The sequence below is a fragment of the Microcebus murinus genome, chromosome 10 (genome assembly GCF_040939455.1).
Source record: "Microcebus murinus isolate Inina chromosome 10, M.murinus_Inina_mat1.0, whole genome shotgun sequence".
NCBI classification, from domain to species: Eukaryota; Metazoa; Chordata; class Mammalia; order Primates; family Cheirogaleidae; genus Microcebus; species Microcebus murinus.
Window position 1 is genome coordinate 98,245,856 of NC_134113.1, and position 17,956 is coordinate 98,263,811.

Genomic DNA, 17,956 nt, shown 5'->3' on the forward strand with positions numbered 1-17,956 from the left:
CTCACACAAAGCGGAGGTTGCATAAATGTTTGCTAAGTGAATGAATAAATGTACTGGCAACCCAAGCAAGTTAGCTGACCTCTGTGCCTCACTTTCCTCATCTTTAAAATGGGGTCGCATAGCACCCTTTGTGTCAAGATACGATCACAGAGGTACCTGTATTCAGCTACCACGTAACAGGTGTGCCAACGAGGTCTGACTGCTTCTGACTCACCAGGGCAGGAGCGACCGACCCTCCTGTGCGAGAAGAGCCAATTCCTCCCGGCTCTTGAAGAACGAGTGCCAGGCGGCAGGGGGAAGTGTGACTCAGGGGGCTGGCGGGCGGGAGCGGAGCAGGAGAGCCGGCCCCGTCTCCCATCTGCCCGCTCACAGCCTGCTCCACGGCGGGGGAGAGGCAGCTGACTCGCCACCTACGGCCGACCGGTTGGATTTCACCCTCCAAGTAGGGGACTATTAGGCTACTGCGGCCAGTCCCTAATGGGAAGGGAACTCACAGCCAGCGCCTGGACCTGGCAACACGGGCACCGACCTTCTCTCCGAAGGCTCCCGGGCTGGGCTGCGGGCAGGCTGGAGGGGCAGGCATCGCCAGCTCCCCACCCGCAGCCCGAGGGCCGGGCTTGCGGTTCGCCCCAGCTCCCTGGGCCCTCACACCCTGGCCCGTGCGCGGGCCGCGCCTCCTCGTCCTGGGCAGCCCTGCAGCCGGCGTGGGGTTCAGGCAGTCCTGGCGCCGCGCCGGTCTGAGCAAAGCTGCTCTGCGGTAGGACGCGGAGGACGGAGGGAGGCCGGCTTGCTGGCCTTGCCCCTCGCCTGGGATGCTGGCCGCTCCGTCCCGTCTGCTTGCTAGATATCGCCCACCCTTAAGGGCAGCTCCCCGCAAGTGTTGCCCTTCCCCGAATCCTGCGCACCCGATCTCTCCTGTCTCAACACCAGTGGCTCTGAGGACCCGCCTACCGCACTTCGTTTTCAGTCTGACTCCTTAGACTGCAAGCTCCTGCGAATAATAGCAATGTATATGTAACGAGCACATACACGTTTATTCATGTGCTTGGTGCTATGCTAGGCACTGTACATATACGAGGTAGGTTATTATACCCATTTTATAGATGGGGAAACTGAGGCACAGTGAAATGAAAGAACTTGCCCCAAGGTCACAGCTAGTCAGTGACTGGCCTGACTCCAGAGCCTCTGCTCCTAAACACCACTCTGTAACACCCCATGCTGTCTCACTCATTTCCGTCTCTCCCTGAGTGCTGGGCACACCGCAGTTGCCTGGAAGTCTAAGCTCCCCCTCAGCTCCTGGATACCCCTGGCAGGGACTGGTTTCTATCGGCGACGATGATACCAAACAGCCACTAGGTGGCAGCGGAGAGCCAGCCCCAGGCCTCCCTGAGGGACGGGGGCATGCGGTCAGGTGTGTCAGCCGCACAGCTTGCCCCAGGCCCCAGGCACCAGGCACCGTAGACTCTCTCCTCCTCACTGCGGCCTTCCCACTTTGCAGGAAGGAGAGGGTACGAAGTTTGACACGCTGACACATTTGCCCCAGGTCAGGCAGCTCGAGTACTGGGGCTGGAGCTGGACCGCCCAAACCCCAAACCCTCGCCAGTTCTCAGAAGTAAACCGGGGAAGCCCTGCGGCTGGTGGCTGGTGGGCTGGTGCCGGCCCAGAGCAGGCTCCCTCGCCCTCGCCCTCGGTGCCAGGGAGCACAGCTCCGCCTCCGGGAGGAAGGGGAGGAAGTGGGGCTGGCTCTGAGGAGAGTGGAGCAAGACTCACTGGGAGCTCGCAGGTGGTCGCCAACAGAGACACCCAGAGACCTTGCTGTGCATCGCCTATGTCTCCATGCACGGGCTCAGAAACCAGCAGAACTTCACAGACCTCTGACCTGCCTTCTGGGCCTTCTTCACCCTCCTTCTTCACCCTCCACCCACAGCCCTCAGCCGCCACCTCCTGTCCCCCACCCCGCCCCCGCCCCGCTGCCCTGGTCTGGAACCGATCCCCTGCAGGGAGGGAGGCAGGCGCCCGCCAGAGATGGATGAAAGCTACCCAGAGAGCTCTGCCCGTGCCTTTCCAACGACTGTCACCTCCCCGGCTAAGCCACCTCTGTGGATGGGGCCTCCTGCATGAGCCATCCTGGGAGTGGCGGCAGGGGTGGCCAGGGAGGGCAGATGCAGCAGGCACCTGCAGCTGTGGGCGTGTGGTCCCCGCATCTGTCCTCCGGCCTCCGGTGTGGCCCACGGTGCAGCGCAGGGGCTCAACGAGCTACGGAGGGACCAAGGGACCCGCACATCTTGAGCTCCAGTGTCTGGCTGGTTCCTGGCTGAGTCCTCGGGCGCTGGCTGCAGAAGTGCCTGGGCGCCTGTCTGAGCTTCGCCTCTGGCCTGCCTCCCCGTCCCTTCTCCCTCGGTCCCACCCACAGCTCAGACAGCCAAACAGGTCCTCTGAAAATACACAGCATCTTGGGTTTATTTGGGGCTGGGCACTGCAGGTTCAGGCAGCTTGCTCCTGGAGAGAAAGTCACGACCACTCCTCTTAGCTCTCTTGGCACTTCAGGGGCCACCCCTGCAGGGCCCCTCCCCACGTCCCCGGTTCCTGCACACACGTGTCCTCCCCCCTCCCTGCTCCCCGAGTCTCTCATTCTTTCACCAGCCGGTAGATGTGGTGCTGCGCCCCGTGCTCGCTGGCTGACACCTCAAAGACATAGGCAATGCACAGCAAGGTCTCCTGCGTGTCTCTGTTGGTGACCACCTGTGGGCGAGAAAAAGAGAGGGTTAAGGCCCCAGGTGAGGACACGCCCGGGTGCTCTCCACCCATGGACCCCAGCCCTAAACGTGCAGTGCCCCTGCGCCACTTGCCTGCAGGATGGTGAAGTTCTCTAGCACACTGTTCATCATGTACTTCTCAGGCAGGTGCTTCAGCTTGTGGATGAAGTTGATCATGTACTCGCAGAGTGGCGACCGGTGGATGCGATATGAGTAATGGCCGTTCTCATAGCGAGCATACTCTGTCTGCAGGACCCAGCGGACAGTGGGGGCTTAGAATCCCTTTTGGCCACCTCCAGCCCAGGCCCACCTGCATGGGGCAGCTCCAGGCTCTGCTAAGTAGGAAGGAAAGGCAGGAGGCCTGGAGGCTTGAGAGCAGAGCCACCCTTAGGTTGGTGGACATTAAACACCAGTGATGGGCAGAAACCCAGTATCACAGGAGGGAGCTCAGTGAGACCAGAAGCAGCAGCAGAGATGGGACAGGCACCTCGATCCTGTCTGTGCACTAGGACAACATCGGGGGACAGTGCACAGGGAGGCTTATGACTCTGGAGGGAATGACACAGATCCATACATTCACATACCTACACAAGCACACACAAAGGAGTGAAACTGGTGAAATCTGAACTGGACTGGTGGAGTGCATCGATGCCGGTCTCCTGTTGCCAGTATTGCACTCTGGTTGTGCAAGAGGTACCCAGTGAGGGAGCTGGGTAAAGGGTACATGGGACTACGATTGCATGAGGATCCAAAATCATCTCAAAAGTTTTAAAACTTTAAGGCCAGGCACAGTGGCTCACACCTATAATCCTAGCACTCTGGGAGGCCAAGGCAGGAGGATCACTTGAGCTCAGGAGTTCGTGACCAGCCTGAGCAAGAGTGTGATCCCATCTCCACTAAAAATAGAAAAATTAGCCGGGCATGGTGCTGCACACCTGTAGTCCCAGCTACTTGGGAGGCTGAGGCCGGAGAATCACTTGAGCCCAGGAGTTGGAGAATGCAGTGAGCTATGATGATGCCACTGCACTCTAGCCCAGGCAGCAGAGTAACACTCTGTCTCAAAAAAAAAAAAAAAAAAGTTCTAAACTTTAATTAAAAATAAATGACCTGAGGAGCTATTTAAAAACTGTCATTGTTTGAATTCCACCTTAGAAACTGAGGCAGTGATGAGCGGGGTTCAGGCCCTGGTGTGTTTCTAAAGACCCCGGAATGCTACAGTGCGGCCAGGGTGGCAAACCCTCGGGACGGAGGAGAGAGAGTCTCTTCCCCGGACCAGCCTGGCATCGGGTTGTGTTTGGCAGAAGGTTGTCCATGCCAATGGATTGTGAGAGCAAGACATCATTAATTCAGACAAATGGGGGCAGGGGGGATGGGGTGAAGACGTCATTAATTCAGACAAATGGGGGCAGGGGGGATGGGGTGAAGACGTCATTAATTCAGACAAATGGGGGCAAGGGGGATGGGGTGAAGACGTCATTAATTCAGACAAATGGGGGAAGAGGGGGTGGGGTGAAGATGTCATTAACAGACAAATGGGGGCAGGGGGATTGGGTGAAGACATCATTAATTCAGACAAATGGGGGCAAGGGGGATGGGGTGAAGATGTCATTAATTCAGACAAATGGGGGTAGAGGGGGTGGGGTGAAGATGTCATTAACAGACAAATGGGGGCAGGGGGATTGTGTGAAGACATCATTAATTCAGACAAATGGGGGTAGGGGGATGGGGTGAAGACGTCATTAATTCAGACAAATGGGGGCAGGGGGGATGGGGTGAAGACGTCATTAATTCAGACAAATGGGGGCAGGGGGATGGGGTGAAGACGTCATTAATTCAGACAAATGGGGGCAGAGGGGGTGGGGTGAAGATGTCATTAACAGACAAATGGGGGCAGGGGGATTGGGTGAAGACATCATTAATTCAGACAAATGGGGGTAGGTGGATGGGGTGAAGACGTCATTAATTCAGACAAATGGGGGCAGGGGGGATGGGGTGAAGACGTCATTAATTCCGACAAATGGGGGCAGGGGATGGGTGAGGGCCGCGGGGTGCTGAGGCGTGGCTGCGCAGGCGCGTGGCTGCGCAGGCGCAGATGCTCAGAGCCCACAGGTGCTGCGGGTTGGAGGCCTGCGCCCACTCTTTGTGGCTCTCACCACACACGGACCGGAACAGGTGCTGCAGGAGGCCGCGCCCACTGGCAGCGAGGATAACTTGTCACTTGATTAGAGCTAAACGGAAGACTCTTACCCCCCACCCAGCACCCACCAGAAAGCAGGGGCTGGCTGGGATTCAAAGCCAGGCCCACCTGAGCTCGTGCTCGTCACCACTGCCCTGCACTGCCCTCGCCCAGGGCTTGGGCAGTGGTAGAAACCACTGCCCAGACGCAGGCCCGAATTTCCTGTGACTTCCACGAGTGCAGAGTGCCCAGCGCACCCACAAAAGGTACCCACAAATAGAAAAGCAGGGATCCAAACAGTTTTGGGCACCCCTGGAAATAAAAAGGGAGCAAGGAACAGAGACCCTAGAGACCCAGTCCTGCCCCTGCCGTGTTGCGGTGGGGAAGCCTTTGCTCTCTGGGCCTCTGCCGCGAGCTAGAGGGCAGGACGGGCGGCCACCCGAGGCCGCGCCTGCACGAGGATGTGCCTGGAGGGTGCAGGCCTGGCCTCTGGGAGCGGGGCTGGACAGGGGTGCTCAGGGCACCCACGGGCAGCACACAGCACTGACAGCAGAGCGAGAAAGCCGTGGGGAGCAAACACCAGCCACCACCCTCTCCCTTCACCGCTGGCGCCTCCTACCTCCACTTTCTCCACCACCTGCTTGCCGAAAGAGCAGACCTTGGTGGAGCAGGTGATTATCATGTTCTCGGGGCTCTCATACTGGCTGGAGACCCCGTAGAAGGAGCTGCCTTCGTCCTCAATGTTGGTGTTGAGGTCGGCCTGGAGGGAGACCAGGGGAGGGAAGCGGGGTCAGACATGCCAGCAGAAGCCCGAATGAGGGACAGAGTCAGGGAGACCCCAAGGGCACAGTCCAGGTTCTGGGGCCGGGAAGAAATCAGGAGGGCTTAAAAGGCACTTGGACAGTAGGATGTTGGGAATCTTCCACTGTCCTCCATGCCCAGGCCTGCTATGAAATCAGGTCATGTTGCCTAAACAATGGGAAAAGAATATGCTGGGCCCCCGTTTCAGGCCACTGCTGCCTGCTTAGGTAGTGACACCCCCACCAGATGGGGTCCCAAATTTTGTCTTTAGGACTTGAAGTTTTATAGTCTAAGAATCTGTTCTTGTTAAACTGCAAATATTTGAATCTATATCCATCATGTCTATTTTAGTATGAATGAATCTATCAGAATGTTTCCAGAGTGAATTTTATTTTTGAGACAGAGTTTCGCTCTGTTGCCTGAGCTAGAGAGCTGTAGCATCAGCCTAGCTCACAGCAACCTCAATCTCCTAGACTCAAGCAATCCTCCTGCCTCAGCCTCCTGAGTAGCAGGGACTACAGGCATGCACCACCATGCCCAGCTAACTATATATATATATTTAGTTGTCCAGCTAATTTCTTTCTATATCTTTAGTACCGACAGGATCTTGCTCCTGCTCAGGCTGGTCTCGAACTCCTGAGCTCCAACGATCCACCTGCCCCGGCCTCCCAGAGTGCTAGGATTATAGGTGTGAGCCACCGCGCCCGGCCCAGAGTGAATTCTGATAGTGAAGAAAGCACAAGAACATGGAAGGGACGCAGGGGCGCCTGTGTCTCATCCTCCAGTCTTGCTGGTCACCCGGCCTGATGAATGCTCTTCCAGAAATGGCTCTGGGGCTGGCCTCGCCACTGCTCTACGGCCCTGCTGGGTCCAGCCCCCTTGGATCTCGCCACAGTTCTGCTTCAGCCTCCAGAGCCGTCTCCTTGGCACTAGCCTTCCCTCCCTCGGTTCCTTATCTCAACTGCTCCGAGGGTCTCTTCAGAACACAAGTCAGACTGCATCACTCTGTGGTCCGTCTCATCCCACAAGGACGAGCCTGGGTCCCCAGCCTGGCCCAGAGCAGTCTCTCTGTCAGCGTCCCTCCTAGCCCCAGACAGGCTGCCCTTTCTTCCTTGTCCAAGGCAGAGCCCAGAACACATCCTGCTCAAGTTGGGCTGATCTGAAATCTGCCTCCACACTCCCCTCTTAGAAAAGGCGGAGTAACACGGTGTCAATGCACGCCCCAGACGTCGGCCACACAGCTGGTAAGTGACAAGCCCAGGCCCCCAGGCTCCGACTCCAATGCATGTCCCACTCCAGCAGAGGGAGGGAGGACGGGAAGGAGACATTTCAGTGCCGTGGGGACTGAGGCGCAACTATATTTCTGAAGCCCTGGGCCATGTAGGGGTCTCCAGCCCAGAACTTCAAGTTAAACCAGCCCATCTGAGCCACAGGTGCCAACAGCGCGACTCAGGGTTCAGAAAAAATGCTCAGACACATTACAAAAGGCTTATCCTGGCCGGGGGCGGTGGCTCACACCTGTAATCCTAGCACTCTGGGAGACCGAGGCGGGCGGATTGCTCAAGATCAGGAGTTCGAAACCAACCTGAGCAAGAGCGAGACCCCGTCTCTACTATAAATAGAAAGAAATTAATTGGCCAACTAATATATATACAATAAAATTAGCTGGGCATAGTGGCGCATGCCTGTAGTCCCAGCTACTCGGGAGGCTGAGGCAGGAGGATCGCTTGAGCCCAGGAGTTTGAGGTTGCTGTGAGCTAGGCTGACACCACAGCACTCACTCTAGCCTGGGCAACATAGTGAGACTCTGTCTCAAAAAAAAAAAAAAAAAAAATAGGCGTATCCTTAGGGTGAAGCCTCTCCCCGCACCCACACAACTGGTCTGCAACCTCGGCCCAGCTGACCCCAGAGTGTAGCCTGTGAATGGAGTGGGAACACAAGGACTCTTCCGCACAAAGGTAAGGGGATCCCCTGAACCCCAGAAAGGTTTTGGCATGAAACAGAGCCAGGCACTGGGCAGTTCTATTACTGGCCACTAGGGACGCTCTACCATCATTTTTCACTCCTTTGGAGGAAACTGTCCCAAGAGCCAGACCTTTCTCCAGACTGGCAGGGAGGGTTGCTTGTCTTAGGCCACAGTGGAAATATTGTATAGCCACAAAAAGTGCTGAGAGGGACCTGCACTTATTACTGTAGCTGGCTACAAACATTGAGTGAAAAGGTTAGGGGACAGACGAGGGTGTGTTACTTTATGATGAGGAAAAAACACTGTGTTCTCATTGAAACAGAATGGCATGAGGCTCAGTGTGCTTTGCGGTGGCACAATGACGCCACTGGGAAGAAGAGAACAAAAGACTCGCGGCTGCAGCCCCGTCCACACTCAGCCCCTGAAACGCACAGCAGAGCTTATTCGACAGCTCTGCTCCAGCCCGCTGGCCTCTGCCCTCCCGTCCGACCACAGCCTGGGCTGCGGGAGGCAGGGCGCGGCAGGGCCGCAGGGCGCCTGCGAGTCCAGCAGAGGTGGCCGCGTCTCTGTGGGGCCGGAACTAACCGCAGCCCAAGGTCCCACGTCAGGTACAAGCCATGTGCTGCTCCTAGGTGACCAAGTTTGTCAGACTCGTCCTAAGGAAGGGGCTGGGGGCAGTCTGTGTGCTCAGGACACACTGCGGCTGCAAGCGCAGCACAGACCACGCCTGAGAAATGCAGGAAGGAAGCCCAGCTGCCCGGGAAGGGCAGGCACCAGACGGGTGGGGACGCCGAGGGCGAGGCCCGGCATGAAATGGTGATGACCCTCAGATTCCAGCCTTGGGTGGCCTCCTCTCATTGACACTACGACCACATGCCATCCACCACAGGCCCTGGTTCTTTCACACCAACTCACTCTTGTTCCTTGATTCCATTTGAAGCAATAAATCCATGAAATAAAGGATTCTATTTTTTCTAATATACAGGGTGTCCCAAAAGTTGCCATACTTAGGGAAAATGGGAAATTGTGGCTAAATGTACCTTTATTTACAAAATATTCATCACAAGACTTTACAAAATTTGTCCTTTGTAAGGAGACTTTTGGGACACCCTGCATACGAAAATTGTTACATAACCATTAAAGCAGTGTTTCTTCATGTGCCACCTAAAATAATGCCATGGGCCAAGCTGGGCAGGGCTGGCACCAATACCTCCCAGCTCTTCCCAACGCCCAAAGACAGTGGCTGCCCCAGCCCCAGCAGCTCTCTCTATACCCCTGCATCACCCTGAGCTGTCACCATCTGTCCAGATGGCCTTACCCCTTTCCCGAGGGAAGTTCCTTGGAGGCCAGAACCAAGGAAGCTCTCCCAGGGCCTTGGCACTGCCAGTCTGGGCTGGGCCTTCAGTCAAGGCTGCGTGTGGCCATTCACCCTCAGACCGCTGGGTGTCCTGGGTGATGGGAAAAAGGTCCCTTGCTCACCTGGAAGAGCCCACTCGGACCATCTCTAACACCCTTCTGGTATCTGCCCAGCTCGCCTCGCTCCTCCCACCACTCAGCCCCGCCCATCACTGCTGGCGCCAGCGGCCCAGGAGGTCAAGGCATTGTCTCTACTCTCAAGGAATTTATAATTATAACTGGGAGAGCAGGTGGAATACGTGAGCCGGGGGGCAAGTGTGCAGAGAGGGAGAGAGACAGAGGACAGCAATTCCTCCAGTGACGGGCCAGAGGCAGCCCCAGAACCTGCCCCAGGGTCACACTGCAGACTCAGGGGGTGCCAGCCCACGACACAGAGGGTCCACCCCAGAGCACCTTGTCTTGTCCTCAGTGCCTGGATCCTTCTAATCACAACCCCACCCTTCTCCTGCAGCTGCACCCAGATATTTCCTGTCCACTCTCGTATCGCCCCACTCCAAGCATGCCCCCAAAACAAGCTTTGCTTCTCGGCTTGCTCAGGCTAAGAAAGGAGGAAAGCTGTCCCCCCGCCCCCGCCATCTGAATGCCCCTCTGCAACCCTCCCTCCACCTATTCATAGCTGTGCGTGCGGGTGAGCAGCTCACAGGCCGTGCCTGGAACAGGTGTGGGGGATCGGGTAGCTGACAGATGAGCTGAGACAGCCGCAGCCCGGGTGTGGGGGCCTGGAGGGGCTCAGATTCATTGTCATGTGCTGGTATGTGCCTGGGAGAAATGTCAGGGCCCAAAAGGGAACAGAGCAGGCTGGGGCAGGAGGAAAGCTGGAGGTCTCCTGCCACCATGGTTCAGCCCAGCTCTGCCCAGCATTTTCAAGGTGCAGACCAGGGTCCAAGAGTCCCCTCACACCTGCCCCAGGGACAGAGGCAGTCCCTGCTGTGCCACAGGACTCTGAGGCAGGGGGTTCAGCTTCCCTGTCCCTCATCAGGAGAGCACAGCCTCAGCAATGCAGCCCCCTGCTCGCAGATGCCGTCTCCGGCTGGACACGCGCCCCGGCTGCCACGAGTCTGCAGTGACCGCTGCAGCCCTGTCAGCAAGAGCTGCAACTCTCAGTGCAGGAGGAAGCAGGTTGGACTGCGGACAAGAAGCCCTCCTCCCGCTCCAAAAGGGCTCTGATCCCAGGCCTCTCCAGCACCCACGTTCGGCCTGGGAGCAAGGCTCAGAAGACAGCTGGGCAGGAAGAGAAAGAGAGGCTGGGGGAGCGGCCTCGAGGTGTCCTTGTCTCACCAGTTTTCCTTCCTAGTTGTGTGTGGTCCAGTCCACACCAGCTGATGGCAGGGGACAGAGTGACCAGGCCAGGGGACAGGAGCAGAGGCTTCCAGGTGCTGAGGGGCCCACGAATGACCCAAAGTCTCATTGTCAGCAACGTGAAAATTACTTCCTCCGTCACGTCCTTGCCTTCCTCTGCTGCCTCCACCCTCCCCACATGCGATGAGGGACCAGCTGGCTGCCAAGGTGCCCTGGCCTCGGACAGTCCCCCGTCCTCACCCTGCCTGAGCTGCTGGCACTCGGAGAGGGCTCCTGGCGCTCAGGCAACGGGCAGGGGCAGACTGGAACCAGCTGACAACACACACATTGGGGTCCTCAGGACACAATCCTGGCTTGTTGCCTCAAAGCCAGGCCCTTACTTACCCTATGCCTCAGTTTCCCCCATTTGTGAAATAGGGGCCTAAGATGGTTCTCCTCTGGTGGGTAGCTAGAAGGATACAGAATATGACGAACAACTGAGAGACAGCAGGAGCCAGTGAAAACAGCCCCACGCAGGCCGTCACCTCCCTCCAGGGGAGCTCCCTGCCACTGCCAACCAGGCCCCCCTTATGACCCCAAATTGCACTTGCAAGTAGCTGAGCCAGTGCTGGGAAAGAGCCAAGGATCAGCGCACCCACGCTGCTTCTTCAAGCCAAGGCTGAGCCTGGACAGGCGGGGTGGGGGGCGTCGCCTCCTCCGAGCAGAGCGGGGAGCCTGCGTGCACTTAGCGGGAAAGGGGCTGCCGCCGCTGGCTGCATAGAGATAATGCTAACTGGCTGCCCCGGCAAAGCCTCTGGCTTCCAACTCCCAGTCCAGGGCTGGGAGGGAGGATGGGGAAATGATTTAAGCCCTTTTTAAAAACTAAGTAGACATCCTGCCTCCTACATCACACCCTAAAGCCAGCCTTTCTGGCTGATGCCCCTAAGAGGCTGGCATCTCTTGCCTGATCTACAGGAGTCTCGTGCTTGCTTCCAGCCTGGGTACCTGATTTACCCAAGTGAACACAGTCTGGCCATGTCATACCTGTTCAGAAACCTCCAAAGACTCCTCATTACCTGAGGAGAAGGTGCGACAAATACACCATAAACATGCCACCATTCTCCCTGCTACCCCCACGCAGACACTGCCGTCCACCCAGCACTTCCCTCTAGATCCTTCTCAACCCAGCATTTCAAACAATGACTGCCAATCCCTTGGAAGTAACACCCAGGTCAAACCTGTTTTCCTGAGCATGGGTTAAAGGTGGGAGATTGATGGTATAAGTTTATTATTTCCCTCCTCAGAGACCCAATTAGAATGATAATAGCAAAGAACGTTTTAAAATGTGCTGCACTAGCCGGGCACGGTGGCTCACGCCTGTAATCCCAGCACCTTGGGAGGCCAAGGCAGGAGGATGGCTCGAGGCCAGGAGCTCAAGACCAGCCTGGGCAACATAGCAAGATTTCATCTCTACAAAAAATACAAAAATAAACCAGGCACGGTGGCTCACGCCTGTAGTTCCAGCTGCTCGGGAGGCTGAAGCAGGAGAATTGCTTAAGCCCAGGAGTTCAAGGCTGCAGTGAGCTAGGATCACTCCACTGTATTCCAGCCTTGGGCGACAGAGGGAGATCTCATTTCTAAAAATATAAATAAATAAATAAAATGTGCTGCACCATAAGTTGAAGAAAATGGAGAAGAGACCAAACTGATAAAAATAGGTCAATAAGTTTTAGACGACTGAAGGCTGATTAGGACTAGAATGGATTCTGTAGGGCAAAGAAAGCATGAGCAATAAGGACCTAAAAATGCCTTCACGGGGTCACGGGTAAGAAGGAGCTGGGCCGAGAGGCTCAGGTCTGGAGAGACCCAGAGAGTGGGGCCCGAGAGGCACAGGCCATGCCACACAGGGCTGAAACATGTCCACACCTGGAACGGCTGGCCCACCCACCCACGTCGGCAGACGACCAAAGATGATCATCTTCAGAAATTAAACAGGAGGGCTTAGAGTCTCAGGGACACTGGGCATATCCTAAAGAGGGGTAAGAGACAGGGTGGAGGACAGGAGAGTTAAGTGACAGCATCAGAAATGGTGGGACCTCCTCCCCTCCACCCTTCTCCCACTCCCAGAATGCTTGTGACCAAGTCTATCCCTTCCAGGGAAATTAAAGGAACCTTCTCTTGAGAAACAAAATCACCTCAGGAAAAAAAAAAAGGTCATATTGACATTTCTTGTTTCCCCAGTAAAACAGCCGGCTCCCTAACCCCAATCATCGTGAAGTGAAGCCCAACTGATCACACGTCCTACCTTGCACACAGCTCCCAGTCACTACTAAATGTGGACAACTGGCACAATAACCAATGGAAAAATAGATAAACTGAGCTTCATCACAATTAAAAACTTTGGTGCTTCAAAGGACACTCATGAATGTGAAAAATCAGCTGACATGATGGGAGAAAATACCTGCAAATCATGTATCTGATAAGGGACTTCTATCCAGAATAAAGAACTCCTAACTCAATAATAAAAGGATAAATAACCCAACTTTAAAATGGACAAAGGATTTGAATTGACATTTCTCCAAAGATATGCAAATGGCCAATAAGCAGAATGGCCAAGGAGCACGTGCAAGGATGCTCAACATCATTAGTCACCAAGGAAACGCAAACAACAACCACAGTGAGGCACCACTTCACACTCATGAAGAAGGCCAGCATCGGAGAGTATCAAGAGCTGGTGAGGGTGTGGAGAGAATGAGATCTCGCACAATGCCAGTGGGAATGTACAATGGTGCAGCCACTTTGGAAGGCTCTGGCAGCTCCTCAAAGAGTTAAACAAGGAGTTACTATTTGACTCAGCAATTCCATGCCTAAGTATATACCCAAGAGTAATGAAAACGTATGTCCACACCAAAAGTTGTACGTAACGTTCATAGCAGCATCATCCATAGCGGCCAAGAGGTAGAAACAACCCAAATGCTCATCATCTAATGAATGGATAAACAAAACGTTGTATATCCACACAATAGAACATTATTTGGCCACAAAAAGAAATGAGGTACTGGTTTATGCTAAACCATGGCTGGACCCTGAAAACTTCACACTAAGTAAACAAAGCCAGTCAAAAAAGATCACATACCATAAAAATTCATTTATATGAAATGTCCAGAATAGGCAAAGCTTCAGAGACAGAAAGTAGATTATTGCATAGGACTGGGGAGATGGGAGTGGGCTGTGATAGCAAAAAGGAATAGGGTTTATATTGGAGGTGACGAAAATGTTCTAAAATTGATTGTAGTAATATTTATACAACTCTGGGAATATACCAAAAACAACTGTACACTTTAAGTAGGTGAATTATATGGGAAGTTAATTATGTCACAATAAAGATGTTAAAAAATATAGACAGATGGCCAAGAATTGTAGACATTTGAAGAAACCCTCCCACTTGAGAGATATCAAAATAGAAAATAGAAATTAAAAGAAACAAAGACAAAGAAAGGAACCAAAGAAAACTTTAAAAAAGAATTCTCATTTCATACCCTCAATAAAGATAAGAGGAAAAACTGTCTCCATCAAACAAGAGCAGGTTGTAATCAAAGAACAACATGCTCTGGAAATTTTTTTAAAAAATAAAATTTCATAGTCAAAATTAAATCTTCACTAGAAGGTGTGGCAGAGATGCTGCCCTACCCCATTAATCTAATTCACAATTAACTGTTAAATGCACCATGATTTTATGAACCAGTAAGAATGAAAAAATGTTCGCCAGGAACAGTGGCTCACACCTGTAATCCTAGCACTCTAGGAGGCCAAGGTGGGAAGATCGCTTGAGGTTAGGAGTTCAACATCAGTCTGAGCAAGTGTGAGACTCCATCTCTACTAAGGATAGAAAAAATTAGTTGAGCAACTAAAAATAGAAAAAATTAGCTGGGCATGGTAGCTCATATCCATAGTCCCAGCTACTTGGGAGGCTGAGGCAAGAGGATCGCTTGAGCCCGGGAGTTTGAGGTTGCTGTGAGCTCCACTGATACCATGGCACTCTAGCCAGGGCAACGGAGTGAGACTCTGTCTCAAAAAAAAAAAAAAAAAAAAAAAAGAAGCTGGGCGCGGTGGCTCACGCCTGTAATCCTAGCACTCTGGGAGGCCGAGGCAGGGGGATCGCTCGAGGTCAGGAGTTCGAAACCAGCCTGACCAAGATCGAGACCCCGTCTCTACTATAAATAGAAAGAAATTAATTGGCCAACTAATAGATAAAGAAAAAATTAGGGCCGGGCGCGGTGGCTCACGCCTGTAATCCTAGCTCTTGGGAGGCCGAGGCGGGCGGATTGCTCAAGGTCAGGAGTTCAAAACCAGCCTGAGCGAGACCCCGTCTCTACTATAAATAGAAAGAAATTAATTGGCCAACTGATATATATATAAAAAATTAGCTGGGCATGGTGGCGCATGCCTGTAGTCCCAGCTACTTGGGAGGCTGAGGCAGAAGGATTGCTTGAGCCCACGAGTGTGAGGTTGCTGTGAGCTAGGCTGACGCCACGGCACTCACTTTAGCCCAGGCAACAAAGCGAGACTCTGTCTCAAAACAAAACAAAAAAAAAGAAAAAATGTCATGACACTATGACACACCATCCATAAAAAGACTCCTCTAGCTTCATCTATACTCCCAGAGCCCTGATTTTATTCAGAAAGACAACTTACCGAACTGAAAAAGCACCCTCCCTTCCCTGGCTCTTTTGCATCTATGTGCAGTCATACAACTAATTACATGTCATGTGGTATTTAATTCTTCTTAGGAAGCCCCTGACAGGGACCTTTTTTTATGTTTGGAATATGAATATGATGGCTGGAACTCTAGCCATCACGACTTTGAGGACAGTAGCCATGTACTGAGGATGGCAGATAGGCAGATCCTTGCTGATTCACAGGGCAGCCCTGAATGGTCTACCTCCAGACTTCCTTTACATGAAAGAAAAACAGTTGTTTTTATTTTTTAGACAGAATCTCACTGTCACCCAGGCTCTCCCCCCAAGGTGCGATCACAGTTCACTGCTGCCTCAAACTCCTGGGCTCAAGCAATCCTCCTACTCAGCCTCCCGAGTAGCTAAGACTACACGTACATACCACCACACTGGCTACTTTTGCTTTTCAGAGATGAGGTCGCACTACATTGCCCAGGCTGGTCTCAAACTCCTGGTTTCAAGTGATCCTCCTGCCTCGGCTGCCCAAAGTGCTAGGATTACAGGTGTGAGCCAATGCACCCAGCAAAAAAAACTACCGTGTTTCCCCGAAAATAAGACCTACCCATAAAATAAGTCCTAGCAGGATTTCTAAGCATTTGCACAGTAGAAGCCCTACCCCAAAAATAAGGCCTAGAGATGGGCATGGCTATGCAGCGCATCTGCACAACCCATGCATTTCCTCGCGGAGCGGTAAAGACGATGAGCAGCCCTTCTCACCTTCCCCATGGTGACAGCTACTATCCCAGAGGTAACCAGAAAGGTACAGGCAGCCCCACCAAGAAGGTCAGCTCCCCCTGTCAGGTCCCAGCCATCCTGTGCATGCTGCAAGCTGAGGCTTTGAGGGGAAAATAACACATCCCCTCAAAATAAGCCCTAGGGTATCTACTTGAGGAAAAATACAGAAATGAGGTACTGGTTCATGTTAAATCATGGCTGGACCCTGAAAACTTCACACTAAGTAAACAAAGCCAGTCAGAAAAGATCACATACCATATAAATTCATTTATATGAAATGTCCAGAATAGGCAAAGCTTCAGAGACAGAAAGTAGATTATTGCATAGGACTGGGGGAATGGGAGTGGGCTCCTGTCTTATTTTTGGGGAAGCATGGTATTAATGTTACTTTGAGTTTTATACAACATAAATCTTACTAATTCAGAAAAGTTAAAAGATAAAGGTAAGGAAATCTCCAGGAATATAGATCAAGAAAATACATCAGAAAATAAATAAGAAATAGTAAAAATCATAGAGCATAAGTCTAGGGGTTTCCAACATCAGATTAAAAGGGGCTCCTGGAAAAAAAACAGAGGGAAAGAAATGATCAAAGACATAATACAAGTAAATTTCCTAAAATTGAAAGACTGCCTACTGAGTACCTGGCTCAAAAATGGGAAGTACAACAACATATTCCAATGCTCATCAATGTGAAATTGAAGAGCATAAGGAATAAAGAAGAAATACTAAGGCCAGGTGTGGTGGCTCATGCCTGTAGTCCTCTGGGACTACCAAGGCAGGTAGATCAATTAAGGTCAGGAGTTCAAAACCAGCCTGAGCAAGAGCGAGATCCCATCTCTACTAAAAATATGGAAAGAAATTAATTGGCAAACTAAAAATATATATAGAAAAAATTAGCTGGGCATGGTGACACATGCCTGTAGTTCCAGTTACTTGGGAGGCTGAGGCAGATGGATCACTTGAGCCCAGGAGTTGGAGGTTGCTGTGAGCTAGGCTGACGCCATGGCACCCTAGTCTGGGCAACAGAGTGAGACTCTGTCTCAAAAAAAACGAAAGAAAAAATACTATAACTTAAGAGACAAAAACACAAGTTGCACGACAAAAGATAGGGAATTAGGCTGGGCGCGGTGGCTCATGCCTGTAATCCTAACACTGGGAGGCCGAGGCCGGTGGATCACTCAAAGTCAGGAGTTCGAAACCAGCCTGAGCAAAAGCGAGACCCCGTCTCTACCAAAAAAATAGAAAGAAATTAATCGGCCAACTAAAAATATATAGAAAAAATTAGCCGGGCATGGTGGCACATGCCTGTAATCCCAGCTATTCCGGAGGCTGAGGCAGGAGGATTGCTTGAGCTCAGGAGTTCCAGGTTGCTGTGAGCTAGGCTGATGTCGCGGCACTCTAGCCCAGGCAACAGAGTGAGACTGTCTTGAAAAAAAAAAAAAAAAAAAAGATAGGGAATTAGAATGATATCAGAGTACTCGTGCCAGAAGATAATAAAGAAATAGATTTAAAAATGGTTCTTGAAAATCATTCCTGGGGAAAATGATTTATGATCTAGATTCCTTACCCAAACTATCAATCAAGTAGAAGGACAAAAAAAAACTTCAAATATGCAAGGCCATTTATCCACCATGCATCTCTTCTTAGAAAGTACTACAAGATACGTTCCAGCAAAATGAAGGTGGCACACCAACAAAGAGAGAAACATGAGATGTGGTCAACTGCAAACTCAAGATGGGAGAGTCTCGGGACGGCGACTGGAGGGCAAGCCTAGAACAGAACCCACTGAATGGGAGCAGAACAGAGCCTTCCAGGAGGCAGTGTTCCAGGTGAGAGGAGAGACTGATAAAGTATCTAACAGTTTGAGCATTTGTGAAAAAAATTTCTTTAAATTTTATATGATGGTTATGACAAAGCAATTTGTAACATTTTAAGAATAGGCTTAATTTGGGAATGATAGTGGATCATTGAGTGAAAAAAAAAAGAATAGGCTTATTTAAAAGTGTGAAGTTTAAAAAGCCACTTATTTGCAAGAAAAAACAAAAAGCTGTACAACAAATAAAATGTAATCAAAATACTCTTCTTAGCTCTC

General features: G+C 52.2%; 1 protein-coding gene across 3 annotated transcripts in view; it reads right to left on the reverse strand.

Moving 5' to 3' along the window:
- Window positions 1–2,436: 2,436 nt before the first annotated feature.
- TEAD4 (TEA domain transcription factor 4) overlaps window positions 2,437–17,956 on the reverse strand; it is a 69,523-nt gene continuing 54,003 nt past the window's right edge. For all 3 annotated transcript variants that reach the window (XM_076007764.1, XM_076007763.1, XM_076007762.1), the window contains 3 exons: window positions 5,552–5,692; window positions 2,850–3,002; window positions 2,437–2,742 (listed from right to left, as the gene is read on the reverse strand). In XM_076007764.1, coding sequence (XP_075863879.1) covers window positions 2,629–2,742; window positions 2,850–3,002; window positions 5,552–5,692 — 408 coding nt within the window. In that variant the 3' untranslated portion in view covers window positions 2,437–2,628. The remainder of the gene's footprint in view (window positions 2,743–2,849; window positions 3,003–5,551; window positions 5,693–17,956) is intronic.